The sequence below is a fragment of the Pleurodeles waltl genome, chromosome 4_1, assembly GCF_031143425.1.
Source record: "Pleurodeles waltl isolate 20211129_DDA chromosome 4_1, aPleWal1.hap1.20221129, whole genome shotgun sequence".
NCBI lineage: Eukaryota > Metazoa > Chordata > Amphibia > Caudata > Salamandridae > Pleurodeles > Pleurodeles waltl.
In genome coordinates this window covers 856507997-856520135 of record NC_090442.1, presented here as the reverse complement: position 1 = coordinate 856520135, position 12139 = coordinate 856507997, and the positions used below count along the sequence as shown (strand labels likewise).

The 12139-nt window shown below is 45.7% G+C and overlaps 1 protein-coding gene across 3 annotated transcripts in view; it reads left to right on the top strand.

The window, feature by feature from the left end:
• Positions 1-12139, top strand: part of TMTC3 (transmembrane O-mannosyltransferase targeting cadherins 3) — a 504535-nt gene that overhangs the window by 149944 nt on the left and 342452 nt on the right. For 2 of the 3 annotated variants that reach the window (XM_069229615.1, XM_069229614.1), the window contains exon 6: positions 1602-1774. The exons of the other annotated variant lie outside the window; for it this stretch is intronic. In XM_069229615.1, coding sequence (XP_069085716.1) covers positions 1602-1774 — 173 coding nt within the window. The remainder of the gene's footprint in view (positions 1-1601; positions 1775-12139) is intronic. 3 annotated transcript variants of the gene reach the window in all.

Below are 12139 nucleotides of genomic sequence, written 5' to 3'. Positions count from 1 at the left end.
CTGTATCCTGAAATTGCCACCACAAAAAACATTTTTCTCTTGCGACAGCAATGTGATCACTTGGATCCATTATACCAACTCTAGTACCACAAAGCTGAAAGGGACAATAGGAGAAAAGTCTTCCCTCATCCATACGAATTTCTTTCTTTTGTTATTTTCTGTCTTCATAAAAGATTTGCGAATTTCATACGGTCAAGTTATACAAAAGTGTTAACTGATGAAAGCCTGCTCAGCATCTATTTTAAATAATTAGATAATTAAAAAAATACTGGATTTGTTACTTTTTTAAGCTTACCTTTAGATTTTCTAACCAACCCTAACAATAACTTCACTGCAATCTTTTTTTTTTTTCCCAGTGAGTATTTGGGTTTCTTGATCATATACCCCATCCAAAATTTTCCAACCTGCATTCTACCAAGCGCAACAGGGTTTGCTAGAGGGCCTAGTCGTGGGCCCTACAACAAACTCGCCATAAGCTGCCAATCCTATTTGGCCAGGCCCTGCTTATTTTATTGATCCCCCTTCTCCCCTCCCCCCCCCCCCCCCAGTTCACGTACGCTTTTATAGGGTTTGAGGGTTTGAGAAAATGCAGCAAGCCTCATTGCCATAAAGCACATACCTGCAGCTAGCTCCTTGGACGTGTGTTGGGTCAGCGGCACTGGTTTCTGATTTGTAGGACTTGAGGAAGAATCAGCATAGGCCCATAAAGCGTCCTGGGGTTTGTGGTCCCAGCCCATGAACCTTGTGTCCCCAAGGTAGGATCTGTGCATTTCTGGTCCTGCGGTGGAGGCCACAAGCCAAGACATGAGGCCTATGATTTTCAATGCATAATCAATCAAAACAAAACCCCCCAAAACATTTATTCAGAAGGCCCCCTTTGTAGCCCCCTCACGGGCCTGAGGTGTAGCATGTACTCACATTACCCCTGTGTGTACCTTAATTACTTGTCTAGGGTGCTGGTCCTACCGTCTTTTAATGATAGCAGTAACATTTTTTTTTTGAAGGTGTGGCCAGCCAATTGGAGAGCTTCACTTCCACAAACCAACTTTTGAAGTCAGCCTGTCTGCTACCCATGTTATTCAATATGAGTTGATGTAGCATCCAAAATCCCTTCGAGTAGTTTTTATTTGCTGCTGCCCAAATTGAAAGAGGCTCACTAGCCCCAGCCCAACTGTTTCTGGCTGCTAGTAACATGAGTCTGAATAATTCTAAATCCTTTAAAATATAACCAATTTCACATCTTGTGTCGAATGTGTCTGACTGTCACAGAGAGAATGGACTTGGAGAATTGCAATTCCGGACTACTCTTCCTCCTAAATGCCTACCTCAGCTTTACGTTTTAGGAACTTCATATTTCCATATTTTATAGTTATCAGTCAAAGACCCTCACCTGTGTTACTGTAAGCATTATACATTGTCCCTAAGACTGAGGTGAATAGCGTGCCTAAACAAATGACTGTGCAATGACTGTTTACAATGAATCGTAAAATGTGCCCAAATAACATGTACTTGAATCAATCATTTGAGCCTCTGTTTTGTCTGAAGTTGCTGTCATATTTATTGGAGTGCTAATTCGCAGTGCCCAATTCTCTCTTTTTCAGTATACAGTGCCTATATTATGGCACACTGCTGTGCAGATTCTCCGAGGAAAGGGAAGTGTTCCATATTCCATGCTTTTGACTTTGCTGAAACTAATTGTTTTGATGTTTAGCACATTGCTCCTTGTGGTTGTTCGAGTCCAGGTGATTCAGTCTCAGCTCCCCGTGTTTACCAGGTAAAATAATTTTTAGATGTTAGTATTGTTTTGATCATTCTCTTGTACCTTGTTCCCTCTTGACGATGCCCACACTCAACAAATTGTTTTGAATTTCAGGACACTTAAACTGTTTTTCATAATGGTAATATGAAAAATAATACATGTATAGCCACATCCCCTATAGGGCTTCCGAAAGTATCTGTTGCTTCTGTGGCTTTTTGACACCAGATAACCGCAATACTTTGCAGAGTCCAGCAGTTCTTAGGACTCCGAAGATGCTGTATGAAGCGCACAGCTGTGTGCTGGAAGAGTCTCTCACCTGGGCCTATTTCCTCTCCCGCTCCTGGCTGCTGCTGCTTCTCTCTTTATCTCCATAATGACAATCACCTAACAGGAGGTTTACAGCTTTCTCTGTAAGGATTACTGTAAGGATTACTGAACTTTCTCTGATTTCTTCCCTTTTTGGTGTACAGGCACACAACATCTCCCTGCTCAAGGAGCTAAGCCGGTAGGCCCTTATTATAATTAGTCCATCTATTTCTCAAATACATTTACTAGTTACACGGCCAGGCCTTGCCTCACATAAGACTATAACCGCACCTCAGTCCTCATCACGCACAAAATGGAAACACTTCTCATATATTCTAAATTTATTCAAAATAATCTTCCCAATCAATTTACAAACAGAATCCAAAAGTGCAGAATTAAAGTAACTGTCCAACTCAAGAATATGCCTGCATTAGTAAACTATCTGCAATTTGAACAGCTGCAAGATATTGGTATTAAGCCAGCGTTTACTGTGTTTGTATATAAAGGGCTTAGCACCCTATCCCAAATCATAGGAGCCACTGGTGCATTTAAAAAAAAAAAAAAAAAACATTTTTTGTTGGTTTCATAACAAATAGTCAAACATTGGGAAAAAAAAAGCAGATTGCAACCTCACTGTTAATACAAATCCAAACATTTTACAATTTATTAGTCATAGGTTGCATGCTCAGCACTTGTACAGGACTAGTTCCAACATAGAATGCTGTTGTGGGCTCATTCAACATTAACCACTGAACTGAAATAACCTGTCCTTCTCCCTTCCACCTATATGCATCATCTTCCTCCAGCCTGTCCTAAAAGCCCTATCTGGCCTTACAACATCGCTTCAGCCAAAGCCAATCTCTCTGGTCATGTAACAAACCTTCAAATGAGGGACCCCCTTGTTGTAGTCAAGGAATGGTTTCACATCTTTGTTGCTAACAGAAGGGACAGCACAAATCCTTTATATCTTATTTTATGTTTGTTAGCCCTCTTATGTAATGCAAGTGTATCCTATTTTATGTTTTTTTAGGTTTCTTATGTAATCCAAGTGTTTCATCATGCATTTGACTACACTTCCTACTTCTTCAAGTAGATGCATTACATCTCTGCCCCATTACACAGACTATATATACAAAGTCCATTCCACTTGCACTGCCTCTCAGACAGCCATCGTTTCAGCACAGATAAATCTTAAATAGGATCACAGGGAAAGATTTGCCCTTCTAGAAGCCTTGCTTGTGTGTTCAGGAATCTAGCATTGCTTGTTACAGTTTTGCTGTATTTAAAGATGTTATTGCCCTCACTTTCCGGTGGCTGTTTCCATACAGCTGTTTGCCACTTTGGCCTGAATAAAGTATTGTTTCTGCCTATTCTGTGCAAAGTGCTTTATAAGGTGATAAGACTGCCCTACCACCCCAAAGGAACATATGGTTGTCCTTTAGTGTGTTAGGCCCAGGGGCCAACCAGGGAACCCTTCCATTGTGTCCTGCAGCTTTAACCAGTGGGTCATACACTTGAAATTGCACCAGTTGACTCCGAATCTTTCTCTCACCCAGTCATATGTCAGAAACACATCATCATTATTGAGATCACCCATCTCTGATCCATATACTTAAACCTGTCAAACTATGGAACTTCAGTGTCTGAAAACAACACTCTTTTGAGTGGTTTTCATTGCCTTCTCCCATACCATGGACATCAATAATATTAAATAAGATATCACAAAATAGTTCTTCCCCCCCATCCCTCCCCCGCCACCCCCCCATCTCCTGAAGTGGGCATAAAAAAAAACTGGCGCCAATGAGACACCATCATAGCTTCCAGTATGCAGCAAGCTTTCTTTGCTTTGATGTTATTAATCCGTTGGTCCAAGTGCTGTAACATTTGAAGTCTGGCCATAAAAGTCCCCCGACTCCACATGGGAGTTAAGGTTTATGTAATTCAATTCTTGGATGAGGAGACCAGGTCATTTAAAGGAATCCTTCAAGGTCAATCTCGATAAATAGGAAACTAGGAAATAGGAACTTTTCTCCCTGGAAGACATGCACTCATCGAGGAAGTACCACAGTCTTCAACAGGGCGACCGGTCCACAAGTGATAATGGTAAAGAATACCAGAAAGTCACAGATTGTTTCACTACTGTTACCATGTTCAAGGTACCATTGTCTCCTTGTGCAAGATTTAGAACAGTTGATTCTCAAACTAGAAATCACTTTGAATTCATCAAGTAGTCATAACAGAGGTAGGGCAAACCTCCCAGGGTTCCTTAAGTAGACTAGAGTGTTGTCCACATACAGTGGCATAACACTGGTCATGTCTCAGACCATGGCACCGAGATCAAACATCTCTATTCTCAGCATGCAAAATTTCAGTTTCAGTAATGGTCAAAGCTCTATTCAATTTATAGTCAGATAAGTTCCTGCCAGGCTTAGTGACTATTACTATTGTGGACTTGTGCACTAAACTATGTAACCGACCCTGTTCTAGGACTATGCCCATGCTTCCAGTAGTCGGTCTAAAAGTCTGCCCCATGTGCACTGGACTGGTTAAACTCTGCAGGCAAGCCATCTAGCTTGGGAGTCTTCCTATTCTCCATGGTTTGTGAGGTACCATGCAACTCCTCTCTAGATTATGGTGTTTCCATTTAATCTCCTTCTCTGCGATGGCAGCCTTGACAGCTCTATCCTATGGGTGTAACTCTTTTTCGTGTGAGTTTACAACTATTGGCTGAGAAGGTAGTGGGAGAATATTCATTAATCACCACCGGAGTGCTTGTTTTTATTCTCTAATGACATGGTCCATCCCGGAGGAATGCTCCATTGAGCCCCCTGAACTAGCAGTGTTTTCCTCCATACTTCCAATATCCATACCCAGCTACACATTCACGGTATAAACCCATTGTGCACAACCATCTCACCACCACTTAATAACATCCCTCTTAGTAGCACTTGCTGTAGCTTTATTGTGCTTAGTCTAAAAACAATTGTACTAGTTTCTTCATAAAATGTGCCCTAAAGTATCTATCCTGGAGGGTTCTCTGCTCTAAACCTACATGTGGGAATACAGTGCCTATTTTGTCAGGAAGGGATTTGACAGAATATTGTCCACATAACTCTGCTCAAAACATCTATCCTGCAATACACAGCTTACAAAAAAGTAATCAAACTACTGTAGGTTCCACAAACTGATTAATAAAAGTAGAAGTCCATCTTTCCTTGGTGCTGGACTCACCAAATATCAACCAGATCTAACTGCATTAGCAGATCTTAAAATTATTTTCTAAGTCTATATTCACAGCCATCCCTAGGAGGGTGCCTATCATTTGCTTTTAACCAGAACACAATTGAAATTGCCTGCCTATTTAATTGGACAACCCACTATCGGCATCTCCACATACAACTTTGGAAAATAATAACTCTTCAGCCGGACACACACAGCATTTAAAACAAACCATGATATATGCCATCCTCCTGAATCTTGAGCGATCATTGTCATCTCAAACAGAAATCTAATTTTCACCCAATAGCAACACTATCAGAGAAAGAGGAGAATGAGTATAGACGTCCCCTCTATCTCTTAGCTAATTGCCCGTGATCCAGAACTTTAAGATTTGCTTATTGTTCAAAGGGCATCCCCACATCCTGATGTCTGAGGGAGGACAGTGCACTATGTCTCTTGGTAAAATTATTGAGCCCCACATGTTCACCATTGTCAGATCACACCATACATGCCCATACAGGTAATGTATCCAGGAGGAACCACATAGCCTATCCAGCTGCCAGCACCATGACACCATCTGGTCATAAATACCACTCACTAGCCACATGGAAGACATCATTCATCATGCACCCCAGGTATGAGATGTAAACTGGACATATTCCCCAACATACAACTTAGTCATACCCACTTCAACCATCGCACAAGAATCATAGGTGTTTTGAAGATCTGCTTTCTTGAGGGTCAATCCCCTCCCAACCGAGTAGAAAGAAAGAAATTAATAAAAACATTTGTAACTCATGACAGCAGTAGACCACAGCATCAGCACAACCCTCACGGCCAGCTTTCATGGTGGGAAACCCATTGTGTGACTGCCACGACATCCAGTCAGGTCTGTAAACAGCGAGGGAGCTTCCATCTTCAATCTCCAAGGAGCTGTTCAACTGTTTATCCATTCAGTTAGCGGTAAAGTCACATAAGCTACACTTCTACAGTCTTATTCAGAAATCACTTTTCAAAAGTCAGTCTGCCATGGGGGCATGGCCACACCAGAGACCAAGATGGCCGCTCGGTAGTGCAGCTCTGGTGACTGCAATCCCCTAACGATGCAGGAACGGGCCTTAACCCGCATCAATGGCCATAAAGAGATCTGAATTGTGAGCCGTGGTGGGGATAGACTGGAACGGATCGGCCAAGTGACATTTGGCTGCTGTGGGGGTGTGAGGGCTGAATCGTGGGGCTGGTGGCCTATCCCTCACCTCGAAGGCCCACAGCAATGGACTGTGGGCGAGTCTGAGGCCTGGGGCTACCGAACCCCTGCTGCACTACTTGTGCCACCACCCCCCTCGCTGCTCCCCCGTGCATGTGGAATGGATACACTACTGCTTCTCATTGAAGCCGTGGTGCCTAAGTGAGATTGTGAATTGGCTGCTGAGGCTCCAAAGATGTTTTCATCCTGGGTGGGCTGAAAACACGTAACGACATGAGCAGGCCCATGTCGACACACCGCCTTGATGAACTCCGCTGTTAAGAGCCGAAAGCTCATATCAAGCTGCGCTCCCTGGCAAACCCCGCATGACTGCATTGGTTCCAACTTGGAGCAGCAAACCCCAACTCACCAGATGTGCAAGAGGCATTTTGCATCTCTGGTGACTGCCATGTGCTGCCACTGCGGAACCAGTGCGGGCATTTGGCAGTCACATGCATCATTGCAGTCCCCACCTGGCCACCTTTTAGACCTCTTCGACTCCCTGTGCAGCTCCGGATACCCAGCAGCCCTCTTCTCCCTGGGGGCAGGGGCACCCCTGCTACTGTGTTTAGGGGACTCATGGGGACTTGCAGCCTGACCGGAAAGTGCCATTGCTTTGGCCCCGTTCGAGATAACTGCTTTGCCCCTCTCCACTTGCTTCCCCAGTAGCAGGGGCGACCAGAGGAGAGGAGCGACACCCTGCTGCCTGACCCCTGGCAGTTGCTTGCCCAGCTTCTTAGGCCCACATCCAGCTCCTGCCCGGTACTTGCTGAAGTCCACACCCTCTGCCACCACTGAGGCACATCTGCTATACTGGTGTGGACCCCACTGACCGCACAGGAAACAGACTGCTTCCAAGAAATCTCTCACTATGGGGCACTGTCACCCTAAGCAGCGCAAGCTCCTCTTTGAATGCACCAAGGAGCCAGAATTGCCCAGGTCCTCAGACGACTTGAAAGTGGGTGCAGCAGGCCCTGCAGACAAGGAGCACTTGTCTGGAACTGCTGCCATCAAAGCAGAGCTCCGTTCGGGGTTCCTCTCCATAGACACATGGTTGGATACCCTCATGAGCAGACTTGACCGTATGGAAGAGCACCTGGACCGGCAAAATGTCTGGTTGGGTGGAGCCAGGGAGCTCATCTTGACCCTTGAAGATGTGTCCCTGACAATTGGTAAGTGTCCGAAGACACTAAGCGTCTCCTGAAAACGGTGGCGATTAAGAACAAAGATTTGGAGGCCTAGTCCCGCCTCAACAACTTGTGCATCCTGCTTTATTTCTATAAGCCACCCGATTGGCCCTCCCTCCCCCTAAAGCAAATGACCTATACTCCGTCCTTGTTGTTTCACCCTTGATCTGTAAATGGGGCTCAGATGTTGCAGCTTTGTTTACCCCCCCTTGTTGTACACCGCTCCACTGACTGTTGAGGTATTTGTTCTTTAGTTGTTGGTTATGGGTTTAGGGATTCGCTGGGCATCTCTGTGTCTGCAGTGGGTGTGGGACAAGGGGATGGGTCTATTGTTGGGAGTTCTGTTTATGTATGTTCATTTTCCTTATAGGAAGGTTGCACTCCCTGAGAAACACCACACTGCATTATCCAGTGCGATCTTGTATGGCAACACTGCATGACCGCTAGGGTGAAGTGGTTGAGGCCCTCCTCTCCTGGAACATTAGAGGCATAAATAACCCGCACAAGGGCAAGCAGATACTTCAGTCTCTCACCCGTCATGGCACGAAAATTGCATTCTTACAAGAGACTCACCTCCTTCCCAGGCATTCCCACACCTTCGCCTCTTTCGGGGGTCTGCACTGTTCCTTCTCAAATTACAGCACCTACTTGCATGGGGTGTGCATCTTAATACACAGTTCCGTCTCCTTTTGCCCTGCTGCCCATTACACTGACAACAGTGATAGATTTGTAGTAGTTGGGGGCACCTTGGCAGGCCAAAGTGTATTACTTCTTAACGTCTACGCCTGAAAACGGACTCCCCGGAATTCTTCCATGAACTACGTATACACAGACCATATCATACTAGACGGCTACCTCATATTAGATCCCCTCCTTGACACATCGGCCACAGCACTTAGCAGGAAACCACATTTACTGCAGGCCATTCGAGATTATTGTGACTCGTACATCCGTAAGGAGGCTTGGTGCTAAGCCAATGCTACCACACTGGGTTACACATTTTATTCTGCCCCTCACAATACATGGTCCCTATTGGTTGCTATCCGCTTCTGTCAACCCATGGCTGTCCAATCTGACCGAATTCCCACGCATGCTCTCTGACCACTCTCCTATCCAGATGGTCCTGAGATTGCTGTATGAGGGGTGGGGCACAGAACGTCCCTAGTGCTTTCCATGTAACGTCCTTCTGGACAAGGCATTCCAATCCAAGCTCTGCACTTCTTTTGTGGAATACTTTGAACTAAAGAAGGGTCCAGTCTCCATGCAGGATACCCTCTAGGAAGCCTTTATGGCCTACATCAGAGGGATATGAAGATCTAAACACTCAGGGGTTCTGCGCACCATACACAGTGCTCTGAGCTGAGAGGCTGAGCTGCATGATATTGATGTAGGAAAGTGTCCTGTTTTGTATGGTTACCCTCCCCCTCCACACTTTTTGACTGATATCTGATGCTAACTTGACTGACTGTGTGATGAGATCCTGCTAACCAGGCCCCAGCACCTGTGTTCTTTCCCTAAACTGTACCATTGCTTCCACATTTGGCACACAGCTAAGTCCCTTCTAAAAGGCACCAGTGGTACCAAGGGCCCTGTCGCCAGAGAGGGTCCCTAAGGAATGCAGCATGTATTGTGCCATCCTAAGCGACCCCTCACCAAACACATGCACACTGCTGTTGCAGAATGTATGTGTTGGTGGGGAGAAAAAGGTAAAGTTGACATGAAATCCCTCATTGGGTGCCATGTCTACAATCCACTGCCTGTGGCATAGATATGTTGATCCTCTAGCAGGCCTTACAGCACTATGGCAGGGTACACTACACCACAGGTGAGAGCATAGCTGCATGAGCAATATGCCCCTACATTGTCTAAGGCTATTCTTAGACATTGTAAGTACTGTGTAGCTATATTGAGTACATGGGCTGGGGTGTTGTCATTATGAACTCCGCAGCTCCTTGGTGGCTTCACTGAAGACTGGGAACTTTGGTATCAAACTTTTCAGCTCAGTAAACCCACAATGATGCCAGTGTTGGATTTATTGTAAAATGCACCCAAAGGCCATCTTAGGGATCCCCCCTGAAATTCACCCAACTCTTTAGTGTGTGTCTGACGGGGCTTGTGGCAACCTGACACCACCAGACAAGTTTTTGACACCATGGAGTGAGAGCCTTTGTGCTCTCAGGAGTCGGGTACAAAGCCTGCTCTGGGTGGAGGTGCATCACACCTCCCCCCTGCAGGAATAGCAACACTTGGCGGTGAGCCTCAAAGGCTCCTGCACTTTGTTCTGCTGCCTCCAGCTAGTGGCAATGCCTGCCCCACAGACCAGGTCCCACTTTTTGGTAGCAGATCTGGCAGGAATATTAGTAAACACCAGGAGTGTCCACCCCATCTGGGACCATCCCTAGGGTCCCCAGAGCTGAGGTGAACCCCTTCTGGCAGAATCCTCCATCTTGTTTTGGAGGAAGATAGCCAATAGGGTCTAGTATTTAGCGCCCCCACCGAATCGTGCTCTACAGATTCCTGGCGACCTAAAGAAGAAGGACTGAAGAGCTGCAGTGAAGACTCCAGATGACAACTGACTTGGCTGCAGCCCTACCAGCCTGTCTGCAGCTACAAGACTCCTGCTACAAGAAGGCGACTCGTCCTGCAGGACCAGCGACCTCTACCAACCCTCAGAGGACTGCCTGCCTGCCTTAAAGAACAGATCTCCAGAGGACAGCAGTCCTGTCCGCAAAGAAACCTCCAGCAAGTACTCCAGAGCCCTCCAGATCCGCAAGTCCTGCGCACTCTGCACCCTACGCCTCCGGCCCGAGTCAAGGTAGCCCACCTAAGCAGAGAGGGTCCCTAGACAATTCTGACCTTGAGTCCACCCCGGTTTGACCCCTCCGGGCCACCACGACAAAGCCTGCAGTCTGAATCCAGAGGACCCCCCTGACCACGACCTGATCTGGTGAAGATACCCAACACCTAAAGGTACCCCAGCACCCGCAGCCCCCTGGCCAGCCGATGGTCCATCGACATCCAGAGGAGCCTCAACTCCTGGACCAATCCTACAGCTTCTTTGTGAACCCAGAGCTCCTCATTGAAAAGCATTGGGCTCCTGACATTGTGTTTGCACTCTGCACCCGGCCGCACCTGTGCTGCTGAATGTTTGTGTTTGTATGGTGCTGACCCCTGGGTTCCCCGGTGCTGATTTAAGCCATCCAGGGCCTGTGCCCTGAGAACTGCCGTACTTAACTGCAAACCGTTAACTTCCGAGTGCCCCCAGTCTCTATAGGATTCCATTGGGCGCCCAACACCAAATTTGACCTCTGCACTTGGCTGGTCCAGGGTTGCTGGTGGTGCACCCTTGATGTCTTCCTAAACTTATTTGGACACCTTAACCCCTGAAGACTGGGACCATAGGTCTAGTACGCAGTGTCTACTTGTGATATTGAAGAGTATTACTTACCTGAAAACTGTCTTGACTGTGTGTGTACAACAAATGCTTAGCACTACCTTCTAATAAGCCTAACTGCTCGACCACACTACCACAAAAAGAGCATTAGTATTATCTACTTTTGCCTCTGTAAAACCTCTGGGGATACACTGGACTCTGTGCACACTATACTTTGATATAGTATTTACAGAGACAGCTTCTTACAATTGACAACACCGATAAGCAGTGGTAGCATGGACTGCAACTGCTACTCCGCACTTCATTACTGGGTGAATTTCAGGAGGAATCCCCTGAGATTCCAGTGCCGCGTTCATTACAGAAAAGTGAAAGCTTGTACAAAAAGTAATTGGGCTTGCTATGTATATATAAAAATGAAATCCTCTCTTGAATTTCAGCTCAACTAATCCAAATTTCCAACATAGTAATGACAGGAATTACTTATCTACCAAGGTCCAATCAAACAAAAGGAGTATCATATAGCCCCACTCACTAATCCCCGGCTACTATGTAAAACCTCATGTCGAGGCAACATGGGGTTGCACATGCTCTCCTGCCAGGCTAACCCTTACTCCTATTTTCTGTCAAGTGATAGAAAGGAAAATGTGGTGACGGGAATCTATCAGGTGAGGGTAAGGGAAGGAATAAGGTAAAATATAGTTTATAAGAGACTTTTGAAAGATGACGTTTTTGGGAAGTAAAAAAAAACAAAAGTGATTCACATACTGTCCTGCAAGGCTGAGTCTTGCTCCCTATGCTCAGGTATCAGGGAAAGAGGAAATCTTTAATCTGGAGTATAGAGAAAACTGCAGTGATAGTTTAAGAAACGTAGTGGTAAAAAGCGACAGGATGTATCCCTAGAAGTTGAAAAAGACAACTGGAAGAGAAATATAGTTGAAAAAAACAACAGAACACTTCTTGGCTTTAAAATGAGAGTGAATTGTAAGTTTGTTTTCATTTATCCTCTGAATCTTAGAGTCACGGAAGAG